General features: G+C 39.4%; 1 protein-coding gene across 4 annotated transcripts; it reads left to right on the top strand.

Moving 5' to 3' along the window:
• Window positions 1–97: 97 nt before the first annotated feature.
• Window positions 98–15,719, top strand: LOC113116159 (uncharacterized). Of its 4 annotated transcripts, none has more exons than XM_026284102.1 (10): window positions 98–338; window positions 3,396–3,510; window positions 7,734–12,482; window positions 12,586–12,831; window positions 12,932–13,020; window positions 13,475–13,546; window positions 13,641–13,787; window positions 13,949–14,080; window positions 14,313–14,435; window positions 15,443–15,719. In XM_026284102.1, the coding sequence occupies exons 2-10, from the start codon at window positions 3,426–3,428 to the stop codon at window positions 15,455–15,457; spliced, it is 5,658 nt and encodes a 1,885-aa protein (XP_026139887.1). In that variant the 5' UTR covers window positions 98–338; window positions 3,396–3,425; the 3' UTR covers window positions 15,458–15,719. The 4 variants fall into 4 exon arrangements, with proteins under 4 accessions (XP_026139887.1, XP_026139888.1, XP_026139889.1 ...); XM_026284103.1 differs by lacking the exon at window positions 98–338 and adding an exon at window positions 892–1,027; XM_026284104.1 differs by lacking the exon at window positions 98–338 and having other exon boundaries at window positions 3,110–3,510; window positions 12,935–13,020.
• Window positions 15,720–15,858: the final 139 nt, after the last annotated feature.

Raw genomic sequence — 15,858 nt, 5'->3', positions numbered from 1 at the left:
TTAGTAGTGCCTCCCTCATTAATTAACGGTCGCTTCTTGCCACCCACTGGCGTCACGATGTAATCACCACCAATCAGACAACAACTCGTCAAAAAAACGCGCTAAAACACAAACAATCAGAATGATACAAACAGTGAAGTTTAAGCGCTGTGAACTGAACACATTCGAGCACTTAACTGTTGTATAATATAGACATTGTTAAAAACAATGCCCAATAATTTGTCATCTATTGAAAACTATAATGGTTGACAATCAAACACAAAGTTCACAGTTTATTTACTTGACGAGAATTTCCCAGGATTGTGCCCGACCTCGGCCCTTTCATTCAAAAGCACCTGGTAAGTTTTTTTTCTAAATGCTCGCTGTGCTAAACTTTACCATCCCCTGCTGGAAAAATTATTAAGGGAAGGTTATTTTAATGCCATACACTGCAAAAAGTGCCTTCAAAGTTCTTCAGCTCCATGGCTTCATGAAGAAACTTTAAGATAAATGGAACCTTTCCTTTTTTTACAGGACATTTCTTTATAGTGGGAAAAAATGGTTCTTTGTATAATTAAAATATTCCACGCAATTACAAATTTTTTATTTTTTTATTTTTAAGAACTGTTCACTGAAAGGTTCTTTGGGGAATCATGCATCATGGCATTAATGCCACTGCAATCAGTTATAAGAAAAATTCTGGTTTAAAATAATTAGCTTGTTATCAAATTGTTTATAAATTTGTTTGTTTTGCATTATATGACATTAATGAGCTCAGCTCCTGTCATGTTATAAAAACAATCATCTATATTATAGATGATTGTTTTTGTTTTTTTTCGTAAGGGGTTTCACTGCATGTTTGTTTAGCCAGGCAGTGACTTCAGTGCAAGAGGAAACAAGTTTTTATTTTAGTCCTTCTAGTCTTCCTTACCTTGAAGGGCAGGTCGACCCCAGCTCGGGTTAGCTCAGTCAGACTGAGTTATGCAGGGGCCCTTGAAGAGCCTTGAAGAACGAATGAGAGCTGACCTCTCTGCAGGCTACACAGAAGGTGACGAGTAGTTATTCTTCCTTATTCGATCCACACATCTCTCCTTCTGTTTATTTATTTATCTATTATGATAGAAAGCCCTCTCCTGTCTCTTTTTATTGGGTCATCTGAATTTAGCACACATTTCAAATGTTTTATTGAGTCTGGTGTCGAAAAACTTGACAGGCCTGCATAAAAACTGTTATAGCAGCAAAAGCAGAACGAACCCCCTATAAATGCACAAGGTTTTTACAGTAAAGCACATATCAATATACTTTTCATGTAGTTTCTGGGCATTTCTGAGTAAACCGATCCATTATTTTACCACGAAAACCAATGACTTTATCACTTTTTATGAGTGTTCCAGTCATCCAGTTCCCTAAAATTCCAGAGATAGAGCCGAATGTTTGAAACAGAAAGTGAGAGGCAGAAAGAAAAAAAAAAACCCAGGAAAGTCCCTAGGTCTTGCCAGTGCTGGAACCTGCTGAATATTGGATTCTCTTTCTAAAGCATCCATGAGTTCTCCCCCACAGTTGCCGTGGAAACATAGCCCTGTTCCCTGTAGTTAAATTTACTGCAGTAAACACTTTCATGAAGCACAGTTACATTGATTTTTAAAGATGTTGTTTTTATCTCATTGATTTGAAACAACATTATCATTGAAAGAGTATTTCTACTGTATTGTCATTTCAAAATACTTCAAAACTGTTTTATAAATTGCATTATGATTTTAACACATTACGTAGCACAATGCATTTTAGTTAGAGTATCTCACTTGTCACAACCAAACAAACATTTCTGCATGATGGTAATACCGTAGAAGTGCTACCCGGGGAGTGACTATGTGTTGTATAGAGAAGAGGGAAGTGGAGAACAAGATTTTATTTTTTGTCTGCAGTATGGCTATCATTTTAACGCTTCTTGCTTAAATAATATAACACCCAACACTGGTTTGCTAGTCTTAAAGTTGGCAATAAAATGGAAATTGCATTACTTTCATTTGTATTTACTTTCTTATTGTGAAATGAAGTGAAATGTCTTCTAGAACAAGAAAACATGAAGAGACCGATGTGATTGTGTCCATAAAGAGTTGACTCGATCATTGTAATTTGCTAACTGCTGTAAATGTAAATGTAAAAAAATTTGTGATATGCATGGATAATTTATTTAAAAAATCCTAATATTTACTGCACTAATCTTTAAAGGGGCTTATTTTCCACAAGTTCTTTAGGGTTTTAATGAAACATCTGTAACATAGTTTGGTTAAAGTTTCTCAATGGTAGTGTAAAACAACACAGTTCTTACCCTGTCAAAAATAGCTCTGTCTACAGCACACTGTTTTATTGCGTTCCGCTTTAAATGCAAATGAGCTCTGCTCACCCCGCTCATCTCTTCATCACAAAACTCGCTAACTAGCACATTATTAGGAAAAGGCAATTTGCAAAGATTCATTAAAAAAACCTTACACACTTCTGGAGGTGAAGCTGGATCACGAACGCTTATCGCGAACACAGATGCATTTTTAGGTAGATCGGGGGCGCATTCAGAAACTTCAGAAACTGTATCTAGAATATATCTAGAATCTCGTCAAAAAAGTAATCCACTGTGTTGTCAGTAACTCAGATGTTGGGAGTAAACGAAAACTGCTATGTTTTATTAAGCACTATATAATAATCCATTATATTCTAAATTCAAATTATTTGTATGTACTCAATAGTAACTGATATCTGGTGGAGAGTCGATTTCGTAAGGACCCAAACTTTCCCAAAACACCAACTTCAACAGGTCTCCCAAACTGTTTTGATGGTTTTAGAGTTTTATTTTTTTGTTTTTTGTTTTTACATTAACACCAGCTTAGCCAGACAGGGAGATCATCTTAAACCAGCTAAAACCAACACATTTATGCTGGTTTAAACATTTTTATTTCAGCATGGCTATCAGATTATATTTTAATGTTTCAGTCCACAGCATCTCTGCTGTGTTTTGTATTATTATCCCCCAGCCTCCAAGAGATACAGAAATCTGCTGACACCATTGTCCAAGACCCACTTGCCGAAGGGAGAGCAGGAGGGAAGTAGAGAGAGATGGAGAGGGAGAGGGAGAGGGAGATCGAGGTTATGAGGCAGCACAGAAGTGAGGAAGGGAGAGGAGAGCAACAGAAAGTCTGATTGGGGTGGGCTCTGTCGTAATCAGAGAGAATACTGCAGCTCACGCACAGATTTCCCATGCTGTTAACGGACGTGGCTCTGTAACCCTTCTCTCTCTCTTTCTCACATGCACGCTGACATAAATGCACACGCAGTGAACACGGATCTGTATCTCTGCACTGAGGAGACAACATCCTTTACTCGTTTTCTCAGTCCTCAGTTTACTGGCTCCTATCTTTTAGGCAGTGCGTCAGAGGCTGTGCCACACAAATATGCCTGGTGAGACTGCACATCGGAGCGGCCCCACGCAGGGCCTTCTGGACTCTGGAGACCCACAATCAGAGCTGCCAGGACCAGGTAAGCAAACACACACCTCACAGCATGCTATGTAAGATGCATAAGTGGAAGTACACAAAGGATGCTTAGCTCAAAGCATGTGTCTAATATAATTGTCTGCTAGGACAGTTAGCCAGAAATCAGCAACATATCCAGCCGCACCCAGAAACATCATCTAGCAGAGTCCTAAAAGAGCATTGTCTGCACTAAGTGGTTGTAGTACAAACACCCACACAACCACACACTCCTCCTCTCTGCCTGCAATTACAACAGCATGACACAGCATCACTCTCAGGACCCCAAGTTACAGCATCAGTTGGAATCAAGGATGTTAAGGACAAGTGCATAGGTGTCCATAACATGCCTGCATGAAATGACATTGATCTAAGATGTTACTTTAGAATAAGATGGAATAGAATAAGATATGACATCTGTATGTTATATGAAAAATAAGAAACAACATTGGCAGAAATGACAGAGCATATGTTTATATTTGAACTACATTTAACAGAGCTTGATTAGTAGCTTTAACACAAACAGTTTTTGTCTTGTGCTAATGGTAGGTGGTTAAATTCTGGGCACTGAGTTGATTGTCTTGATGCAGTGAATGCTTATCAAACTGTCTGCCGGCACATTTGGGACTCTTAGGCTTATCACCTTTAAATTTGATTAATTAGCAAAAAATGATCCAAAACAAAATCTGCAAAATGGCGTGAAATTTTCCATTAAGCATATAGGCTCATGTGTATGTTTGAAAGAGCAGAAAGATTGCCCTAAAAAAAGACAACCCTCATGTGTGACAGTTTCTCGGTGCTATCTTTAGATGAATGAACTAATAAGAAAGGAGACCTGGGACCTAGTGCTCCTAAAATTTGTAGTCGTCTCAGTCAACTCTGCCTCTGAATCTGATATGTGTTTAATTGGGCATCACAAAACACAATGGCATGATAAGACAATAACGTTTGTGTTTAGTGGTGATGGTATTGAATTGCATTGTGTAATATGATTGTATCTTTTGCAGGCCCACCTGGCGATGATGCAGTTTTATGTATAATTTCTATTGTCAGCATTAAAATATATCTCTGAAAATAATAAGTGCATAAGCTAAAATACAATCCACACACATTTGTTACAAAAATAAGGGCTCTCCATTTCCAAATGATCTCTTTATTCCAATTTCGTTGTTATTGAACTGCTGTTGTTGTAAAGGCACTGTGAAAGTACCAGAGATGTTCTTTAATTGAATAATGTGTTGGCACTGTAGAGCTAGATAAGCTGGGTGAATGTTGATCTGGTTTTCATGGCCTGCTTCTATTCAGTCCCTCTCAATTACATCACACACACACACACACACACACACACACACACACACCAAGGAATCAGATAGGTCAGACATTAGATGATCAGACAGTTGGGGTTAATTTGTTTGTGCTGAAGGCTTCTCTGTAAAGCATGTGTATTAACAAGGCCAGTTCCATACATACTGTAACCCACTGTGACTTTCTCAGAATAATATATTTGAAACATGAAAGTTTTCAGCTATGAAAGTATTATCAAAGCTTTATTTGTTGACAAGTTCCATATTGCAGCGGGCACAAGAGACCTACCATTGGGGAATGTATTTGTAAAATAACAGGGATGTTTCATCATTTAGATTCACTTGTCTCTAGGGACAAAGCATTGTTCAGTCAGCCACTACTTCAGAAAGTCTCATTAGCATTTGTTTTAAATCTAAACAATCTTTCTTCACCTCAATAATTTTTGTCAGTGAACAGAATTTGATGTTTGATGTCTGTTGAAATCAGTGGAAAAGGAAAGATTTTGTAGAATGCCCCTCTTGCATCAGACTATCCTCTGGACTTGCTGTATTACACAAGTATGTAAGCATACGGCATTTGAAACGGTATTCAGAATTGAGATGATGTCTATTCACTTTCATTATTCCAGTTCATGTTTAAGAGTAAAATCACATGTTTTCGATTTTGGATCCAAAGAGATGAACTCTAACACCACCTGCTCATCCTACCTGGCTAACAGCAAGAGCGAAGGGCAATCAAGAATAAGTCAGACACGCATACACAAACTAAGTCCATCTGCTGTTTTATTTGAGGAAGTGCCTTGAGCAGGTGTAACTTGGAGTAGGACAAAGTGTGCAAAACTTGCACACACACGTACAAACAAAAACACACTTCTGCCTTTCCCTCTAGTGATTTTGCACTGCAAATTACGTATTGTGGCAACAAAGGGCCCTCTCACATGTGAACACACACACAGTGATGGCTTTGTATACAGCTCCAAAACAGTGCTGCCTTGTGCAGAAAACAGAAGGCGTGACGTTATCTTTTTGAAGCATGACTAAGCAGAACAATTAGCCTATAGTCGCTCTCTCTCACACACACAAACAAATACTGTCAAGTATGCACACACACACACACACAATTTAGCCCAAATGGTTTGGGATGATGATTGTGATGTGTACACAATGACACACACTATTATGGCACAATAAGATGGATCTGCCATCTAGTGACGTTTTTAGGACACAGAAGGAGAGACAAGTGGGAGTGAATAAGATTGTGATACAGAGAAGGAAATTTAGAGAGAGTGATACATATGTTGAGAAGGCCAAAGGATACAATGGATAAAATGAGAAAGGAAAAACTCAGAGAGGCAAAATCAATTTAAAGTAGTGTATTTAAAACAAGAACTGTGTGTTTGTGTGTGTGTGTGTGTGTGTACAAGCAAGCCTACATTAATTCAGATTATTTAGAACCGCAACTTTGCCTTTTAGTGTTGCTGATGTTTTCAAGTGCTCAGGTTAATCTGCTTGCATGCCAAGTCTTTGATGTTGCAAGGACACACTTAAATCTTTATATCCCAGCAACAAATCAGTGGTGTATAAAAAATAAAAAAATACCTTATGTGCACAGTGTTTTGTGTGGAACACACTGTTAAACAGATAAGCTGAAAAATACAACATGTTAATGGTGATGTAGCATTGTGAAACAAGAAGAGATTGTGATGATAATCCACATCGAGTCCATTGGAAGGTTATTGTGATCCTAGGAGAATTAGAGAGATTGATGTGAGAATGGGGAAATAATCTAATAACTCCATTTTGCCATAGACTAACCTGTCAGATAATGAGTGCAGTGGGTGAAGAGCTGACAGGAACTACTCTGTACACATTTAAATGCACTGAATGTCATGTGAATGTCATGCATCTGTTGAGTGTAATGAGGTACATGGCTGGTACCGCCTGTTTCATAACTGCTATGAGAGTTGCCCTTCAACAATGAAGTGTTAGGTATTTTAAAATAAATAGTTTCCTTAATTCTGAGTACATGTACCCACACATACACTCCATCCTTTTCATGTAAATACATTGAGTGTGCATGGTGTTAGAAATCCAGAGAGGAAAAAATAGATTTCTGCTGACACTGCTGTTTATTTTGCTCTCTTTAAAATCCATGCTGTCACGCAGTTTGCCGCAAAGGCAAAAAAGAGCTGTGTTTCTCAGAGACGTCCAATTACTCGCCGGGCATTAAAATGCTTCCCACGGGGCTGACCATTCAGGCCTCATCACACCCCCACCAAAAACCCTCACTCCTTCTGAAGACAAGAACAATAGTTAAACCGTGATATCTTTAAGTTTGATCAGGACTTGTGGAATTTTATGAAATACTTGTGAAAAGTTCATGTAGAAACACTTGTACAAAAAGGCTATGGTATCACAGCTTGCATAAGTATGTTTTGGCATGTAATGTTATCCCACCCTAAACCGTATAATACACTTCTTTTGGATAGTGCTGCTAGTCGTAGTATCCTATGAAATTGAAATTCATTAATTTCGCTGGATTTATTGCATACAGTTCATTTTAAAACCCTTAAAATGAATCTGCAGTTCAGATGACAATTTTCCAATGCTGTATTGAATATTTCATACAGTGACATTTAAGTTGCAATACTATTCATGTTCGGGGCAAGGCAGATGGATAAAAAGAGATCAGCTTTGGTGATTCAGATTGAAGTTTGCTGTCATTTCAGAATTCTTTTTCAAAAATGATTTTTATAATATACTATATTGTCAAGATGTTTCTGATCTCTGTAAAAAAAAATTGGCAAATACATTTTCATGCAGAAATGTGTAACCTCAATAATAAATCTATAAAATATATATATATATATATATATACATATATATGGGACAAAATTAGATCATTCTTTTTATTTTAATCTTTCAGATCCGTCTGGTCAAACATCCAGCTCTTCAGCCTCAACTCCAACAGACAGTGCCTCCAGTCCTTCTCCCAGCAGCCCTCCAAAACTCTCCCCACTATGTACTCTTTTTGGACCCCGCCTGGTAATGGCCAAACCAACCACTTATCCTCGCCCACAGCCTGAGGGTGCAAGTTTTGAATTAGAAGGGCATTCTGGAAATATTGGCCGACCAACAGGGCGGTTTGGTAGAGCCTGCAGACGAGGTCCTATGAAAATGGAACGGATCAAAGTCCTAACTGGATCAGAAATCGAAAGTGACTTTCAAGAGCCAGAGACCATGGACTCAAGGGTGGTAATGGGGCAAGAGGCATTGCTGAGAAATATGGAGACACAAAGTGGAGTGCTGCTAGGAAAGCAGATAGGTCAAGAAACAACTAATTCAGGACACCAGCCCTCAGAGCCTTCCATGAAATGTCATATTGGGGTAGATGAAAACACAAAACTAGACACTGGTCAGGAGAGTTCTACTGTAGATCAGGTTAAGAGTTTGACTTCAGTTCCAGAACAAGAGAAATGCATGGGTCAGATACCTGAATATCAAGTCCTAGAGTCCAAAGTGAGAGATGCTGAGTTGACAGACAGCAGTACTCTTTTCCCAGACAATGAGGGAGAGCCAGTGTCTATATCTCAGGGTGAAGTGCCTTCCTTATCATTTTCAGAACCTCCCTATGTTGTTGACCCACAGCGCATTGGTGTCCTTCCGGGACTGGATCCTGATCGCTACTATACAGCCCCTTCCACCCCCATTAAGATGGCTTACTGTTCACATCTCAAACAACAATGGCGCCCAGGGAGCCCGAGCCAAAGTCCAGGTTCCCCAACTGATGAGTCTGATCTGTGCTCCCCTCCTACCTCTCCCTCTGGTTCCTACATGACTGCTGAGGGAGGCAGCTGGACTTCATACACCTCCAGCACCTCCCATTCATGCTCTCCAAACTTAACAGCTGAGGCAGAGTTGCAAGAAGCTCCTGCTTGCTATGTGGGTTCCCTCTCAGAGATTGGCGACGAGGTTGGAGATGATCGAATTGGTAACGAGAGGGATGCTTGTCTGGGTAAACCTGATTTGCCAGAGTTGCTGGAAGATGTGCCCTGTGAAGTGGATATACTAACAAGGGACACCTGTATTCCTCATTGGGTGACAGAACATGATTCCACACAAGACAGCAACAGCAGCAGGAGAAGAACAGACTGCCACGAGGACACAAAGGTATCTGAGGGCTCTCTGAGGCCAAGTGATTTCCAGAGAGCCCCTGATGCAACTGAAGCTTTTAGTGATTCACAACAAAGTATTGAAATTGATTTCAATGCCTGTTTCTTAGAGCCATCTGTGAACCTGGATCACTCCCTAACACCAGACAATAATGCAACTGGAGCACTGGATACAAAGAGCAAAACCCCTGTCTCCCACTCTCCAGAGACTGTAGACATAAAAAGTAATAGTCTATATCTCGAGATAGGTTCCTCTGCACCTCTGTGCCATGGCTATTCTAGAGAGGATGAGCTTGAGAGTGATGCGATGATTCCTGCTTCAATGTTGCCATTCCATGGAAGCCTGATATTCCAGGCAGATTCCATGGATATAACCCTGTTCCCCACTGATAATGAGCAGGGGGATGACGTGGATGCATATGCTGCTGGGGAGGAGGAAGCCGATGTAGATGAGTATGATGATGAGGATGAGTGTGATGATGATGTAGATAATGACAAGGCAGAGCAACAAGAGGCAGCTTCGAGGGTTGGGAAGGAAGTGGAAGACCCAAATGAAGATAACACATCTACATCTTTCCTAAATTCCCTTTCAGAGAACTCAATAAACGAGGTTGTAGATGAGTCCTTTGCTTATCAGGATGATACTGAAGATTCAATTGATTCCACGTCTTATAACGGGGATGAAAATGACCATCTGTACTGCACAGAGAAGCATGCTGAACTCTCCCAACAGTTCCCTGGGCCAGATGAACCTGTGCAGTCAGTAAGCCATGTTAAGCCCGAATTTTTTGGCAGTGAGAGGGAAACAGCGATATCCTCAAGATCATCTGAGCTTCCACATGTAGAACTGCAAGGAAATCTGGCAGACTGCAATGTTCATGGGGAAAGTGTAACCACACAACAAATTTCAGAAACAAATTTGCTGAAGGGTGAGCTTTCAAAAGAATCTACAGAGATCAAAACAACTGATGAGGAAGGCAAACAGAGTACAGATCCCTCAAAAGTCAAGGTAACTTCAAAAAAAGGACAGCAAATTGCCACAGGTGATCCAACATTATCTGTTAATCAAGACAAAGTAGAACAAAATAATAGTCCCGTTGAATCCTGTGTGGCAGGTGCTACAGCTTCTGACATGTGCTTCGAGACTAATGTAGATGATAGCCAGGAATTAGATCAGAAAAATGCAAATAGTATGGAGCTGGACATATCATTGCAGTTATCAGAAACTGCAACCAATGACCTTAATAAAGGAGTCCCCCAACTAACATACCTGGATGACTGCAGCCCCACAAACATTCCAGTTTGTGCCTATCCTGAACTGTGTGAGGTGCCAGATAACTTAACATCAACAGATGTTTTACCATTTGAACGTTCCATGAATCAAGATAATCTGACAGAGAATCAACCTGGCAATGATGATGTAAACCATAGCTCTCAAAATATGTCCTGCTCCACATACAGCAGACTTGTCATTTCACCAAAGAAAGAGAACTCTGAGAGCAGTATGACAGAAAGGGGACTTTACCCTGACAGCTGGACACCAAGGGATCCCCTGTCTTTAGGTGAATGCTGTGACTTTGAGGCTGAAAATCTGCTCATGTGTGAGATAGCTAGATCAGTGCACAGTAAAGGTTTGCCAGTCGCTCATAACATTGCCACTGGAGAAGACAACATGGGTGATGATGAGGACAACAACCGATATTGTGACCTCCAAGAGAAAATGGCAGACATTGATGTTGGTGTGGTTGAGTCAAACATTGCCAGCTGGAGATCAATTGAAGATCTTTCAGAGGCAGGAGGGGGTGAGGATGATGCAAATAACCTTCAAAATCCAGAGAGCAATCCAATTATACATTGCAGCTCTGATAAGTGTCTGGTGCAATCGTGGAATGATCCAGAAAAAACATTCACGCCCTTAATCCTGAGTGATCCATCAGACCTAACATTGAATATGCTTTCAGATGATGGGAAAGATGGGAAAGATCAAACTCCAAATACAGACTTCAACATTCCAGAGGATTTATCTTCAGACACATTAAGGATAGAAAGTGATGAAATAACTTCTGAACAGTCTCAGGATCTGGAATCTTGTCAAGAACCTGATAATGTCATGTTAATAGCAACCTCCCCAGAACAAACTGATTTGAGTGAATCTTCTACAAAAACAGTAATTTCTAACCAATCAGATAATCTTAGTCCAGTTTTAAATGAGGGTAATTCAAATTCTCAACAGATTACCTTAACAAACACTGACTCTGGCTCGGAAAACAAGCTCACATTCAACTTGCAAGGAGGATCGTTTGGCACCTTCACATTCAGAAAGAAACCAACTGATTTAAAGATTGTTGACTCCTCAAAATTAACAATTATCCAACAGATTTCTGTCTCACATAAAGAGACAAATCCCTATGATGGGTCTTCAAATGAGGTTGTGGGGAAGAAAGTAATTCAGCTAAGAGAACACATCAAAAATGAAACGATAACCGATGAAGCTAAAACCACTGATACACAACTTCTGGAACAAGAGACTACAACTGACGTTCAGGATCAGGAGATAGATCAATCAGACTCACATGAGAAGGGAAACAAGGGATTGAAAACTGGTCAAAATAGAGAAGAACAAGATATTACAGAGAATGTTTCGTTTCTGGAGCAGAACAAAAATCTTGATGATGATGATTCACACAAATCAGGAATTTCTCAAGCTGACAGTGATGAGGAAACACCAAAAACAGCACAGATTGCTAATTCAAGTCATGCCAGAAAACCAAAGGTAATTGATGCCCTTAAAACCAAAATTGCAGATTTAGCCTCAATGGACGATGAAGAAATCCAGTTCCAAGGAAAGGAAATGGAGACTACAGGTAATCAAGCTCCGAGTTTTGATAGATTTTCAGTGAGAGAGGAATTTGGTGAAACTCAGCAGAAAGAGGATGTCTCTATAACGGAGAACCGTGAACTTGATCAAACAACAGAACAATCAATTTTTAACTCCCCTGACCCTAACTATATTGATCCAAAAGAGTCTGTTCGTACAGAGCCAGTGGTTGTATCTCAGACAACAGACCTTACAAGGCCAGATAGGCATAAAGAACTTCCATACAGTTCTTTGAGCAGAGAAAGTTTGATAGAAAGCACAAGAGACATCAATGACAATCACCAAGGGGGCAGTTCATCATGTATACAACAAAACAGGGTTTCTCCAACATGTTCATCCACCATTGTCCAGGAGGAAGATCTCTCTACCCCCATTCAGGAGTCACAGCCCATTCATGACATCTCCCAAACATCTGCTGCCTTCTCACATACAGCTCCAGACAACAAACCCAACCAAGCTGACTATCAAAGTCCCTGTCGGACTCCTGGAATAACCAGTTTGAAATCAGCAGCATGGGAAACAGTGGAACAAACACCAACTTTGGTTCCTATTCAAGACATGTGCGATCATGAAAGTGAGAGAACAGCCATGACAACAAAATCATGTAGAAATGAGAATCCTCCAGGTAAACTTTAGATTGTTTCCTTAGTTTTTGAGTTAGTTTCATCCGAGGAATCATTAGTATTTAACTGTAGACATGTCATGTGTTTTTTTTTTTTCTTGAATAGTATGGAAGGGACACCAAACAGAACAGTCCCAATCATCAACATCCACTGGACAATCAGACAGTAACCATGCCCAAAGAACACTGAAAAAGTCAGATGAAAGAGAGATGCTACCCTGCTTAAGTCCAAGACCAGACTCCCTCATAAAAACAAAGCAAGCTGAGCGACAGAGCATAGAGCGAGGCGTGTGCCCAATCAGCTACAGATCAAAAGGCAGAGAGGACTTGGATCTCCCCTTCAAAAACAATAGTATGTTCATCATCTGTTTTAGCCATAAGGCATCAGCATCTTTCCAAGTACCTTCTTTATGGTCTCTAGCAAAGCAATTTTAGTGTTTATTTTCCTCTAGTAGGTTCAGGTAATGAAACCGACAGTGATGGCTCAATACCTGAGCTAGAGGAACCCAGTGGGACATTGCTGAGACCCTCAAATCCACAGGTGGGCTGTATATTCATGAGTGATCTTGAGTGAATTGAATAAAACTCAAAATTATGTCAAACTATCCCAATTGCATATCTTACAAATAACTACAAGTTGGCATAGCAGTAGTGCATGTTAACATACTAATGCTAATCTGTAGTAACCTTTGCCGTGTAAAGTATGAGTAAAGCAACTTGCACATAACAAAACACTAAATTTCTTATCTTGATTTAAAACACACACACACTTAAGGGTAACTGGACAGCTATAAAATTAAGTAAACCGAACTAGCAGCAATTAATTACTTGAGTGCAGCAGAGCATAAGTTGGAAGCATCAACAAAGATATACTTTCATGCATCATTGCTAAAAAAATCTATATATTTTTAAACTTTTAAGTCTAGTTGGGTCTACTGTATGAACAATATTAGGTCCTACAATGGTCTCTTTTTCCTTCATATCTTTTTTCATAGCTCTCACACTCTCCTGCTGATGAGTCAATGAGCAGAGCCAAACAGAGTCGAAGTGAGAAAAAAGCACGAAAGGTAGGAATGCAAAAGCGGTTTTAAGACTCCCTGTATTGTGCAAAAAGTCCCTGACCTACTCTCTCTTCCTCCATGTGGCTGTTATCATTACAAGGCGATGTCAAAGCTCGGGCTGAAACAGATCCACGGAGTGACACGCATCACCATTCGGAAGTCCAAGAATATTCTCTTCGTTATTACACGTCCAGATGTGTTCAAAAGTCCTGCCTCGGATATTTACATAGTCTTTGGAGAGGCCAAAGTTAGTATTTTCTCATAATTTTGTTTCTTATAGCATATGCAAAGATACCTTACAAAATCTGGCTACAGTGGCAAAGATTTCCAATTGCAAGATGGATATTTAACTATTTATATCTGTTCATTGATCTTCATCTGTGCTTTCTGTCCGTCTCTTCTTCTCAGATTGAAGACCTGTCACAACAAGTACACAAGGCAGCAGCAGAGAAATTTAAGGTTCCTCTTGACCCCTCACCTCTGCCATCAGACATCACACCAAGCCTGACAATAAAAGAAGAGAGCGAGGAAGAAGAGGAGGTATAAATCTTTCATTTCCTCCATTTAAAGGATAGTTCACCCAAAAAATTTACATTCTGTCATATTTTACTCCGCTTCATCTCATTCCAAACCTTTATGTCTTTCTTGGTTCTGTGATGAAATCAGTAAATAATGACACCATTTTTGGATGGCCATTTCTTTTTAGAAATATGCTTGAATTAATAAAGCAGTTAAATTAAGATGAACCATATTCTCTTTGTCTGTTTGTAAGCTGGATGAGGGTGGGCTGGAGCAGAGAGATATCGAATTGGTGATGGCACAGGCCAATGTGTCTCGAGCTAAAGCAGTCCGTGCACTGCGCCACAACAAGAATGACATTGTTAATGCCATTATGGTGAGTGATTCAGCATTTGTACATTCAGTCTAATGCCTAATTTTACTCTAGATTCCCTCCAATTAAACCTCACATAGACCTTTTATTGTTCCTTAATAAAGTAAACAAACTAACCCAAACCTTATTTTTGGCATTGTTAACTGTGAAAATAATGTACTGTATTATTATTAAAGGGGTCATCGGATGCGACTTGCACTTTTACAATCTGTTTGAACTGAAATGTGTGTTGTCAGTAAATGTACACAACCACCCTAAAAGGATAAGGATCCACAGAGAGTTTTTTTTTTTTTTAAATATCATTAAATAATATCCACTTTCTCAAATCGAGCCAATCTCAGATGGTTTGGGTTCTCCCATGATAGTTTAATTGACAGTGGCATTTAAGCACAGACTGGACTGGTGTTTTACCTTAGACCCACCCTGAGCTGCCATCAGTATTCCATAGTTTACTGCCAACATTTGAGCCGCTGAAGACGCTGTGGATTACATTAGTTTATGAAGGGAATGCGCCCCGATCTACCTAAATGAGTCTATGTTTGCACAAATAATTCATGATCCAGCTTCCCCTCCAGTGAGTGAGTGTAAAGTTTTTTTTTTTTTAAATTAATCTTTGCAAATAATAACAATAATGTGCTAGTTAGCGATTTTTGCGGCTAAAACTTACCTTCTCTCAGAGCTGCAGAGTGAGCAGAGCTAATTAGCATTTAAAGTGGAACACAAAAAAACGTGTGCTGAAGACAGAGCACTATCATTGAGACATTTTAACCAAACTATGTTACAGACTTTTTATTAAGACCTTAAAGAATCATATCAGCTTAGTGAAAATTGGCATCCAATGACACCTTTAAGTGATTGCTATTAAAACAAGTTTTGTTTTGGAGGTGTTACCGTATTACTGTTGGTAAGGCCATTTTCAGTCATTTAGTTCCTGTAAACAGTGATGGCTCACAAATATAAGCAAACCCTTTGATTGCTACTTATATTCCATCTTTTGTGTCTATTCTCAGGAGCTGACCATGTAAAAGAGGAAAAGACTTCTTCCCCGCCCCCTTGCGTGTTTTCTTCCCTAAGTAATGCTGCTATATTGCGCTGCCCAAACTCCTGCTGAAATAAATAAATTACAATGAGTTGTTCATTTCCCAACACTATTTATGAATCATATAAAGGCACCTTACAAACAAAAATGTATCGTTATACATTTAAGACAAATTTTAATATTGCCTTAAAGGCTCAAATGGTAAATCAGAGGATTGTAGAAATAAATGCTTATGTCCTTAAAGCTGATGGCTTGAATCTGACCTGAAGTTTTTTTTTCTTTTTTTTCTGGGGTATATGTATATTTATCTTGCAAGCATAAATAGTGCACATGGCACTAAAATTCCACTTAAATCAAAGATAATATTTTCTCAATTTTGAATGCAAT

Source organism: Carassius auratus, chromosome 16 (genome assembly GCF_003368295.1).
Source record: "Carassius auratus strain Wakin chromosome 16, ASM336829v1, whole genome shotgun sequence".
Classification (NCBI taxonomy): Eukaryota; Metazoa; Chordata; class Actinopteri; order Cypriniformes; family Cyprinidae; genus Carassius; species Carassius auratus.
This window is presented reverse-complemented; position numbering and strand designations above follow the sequence as displayed.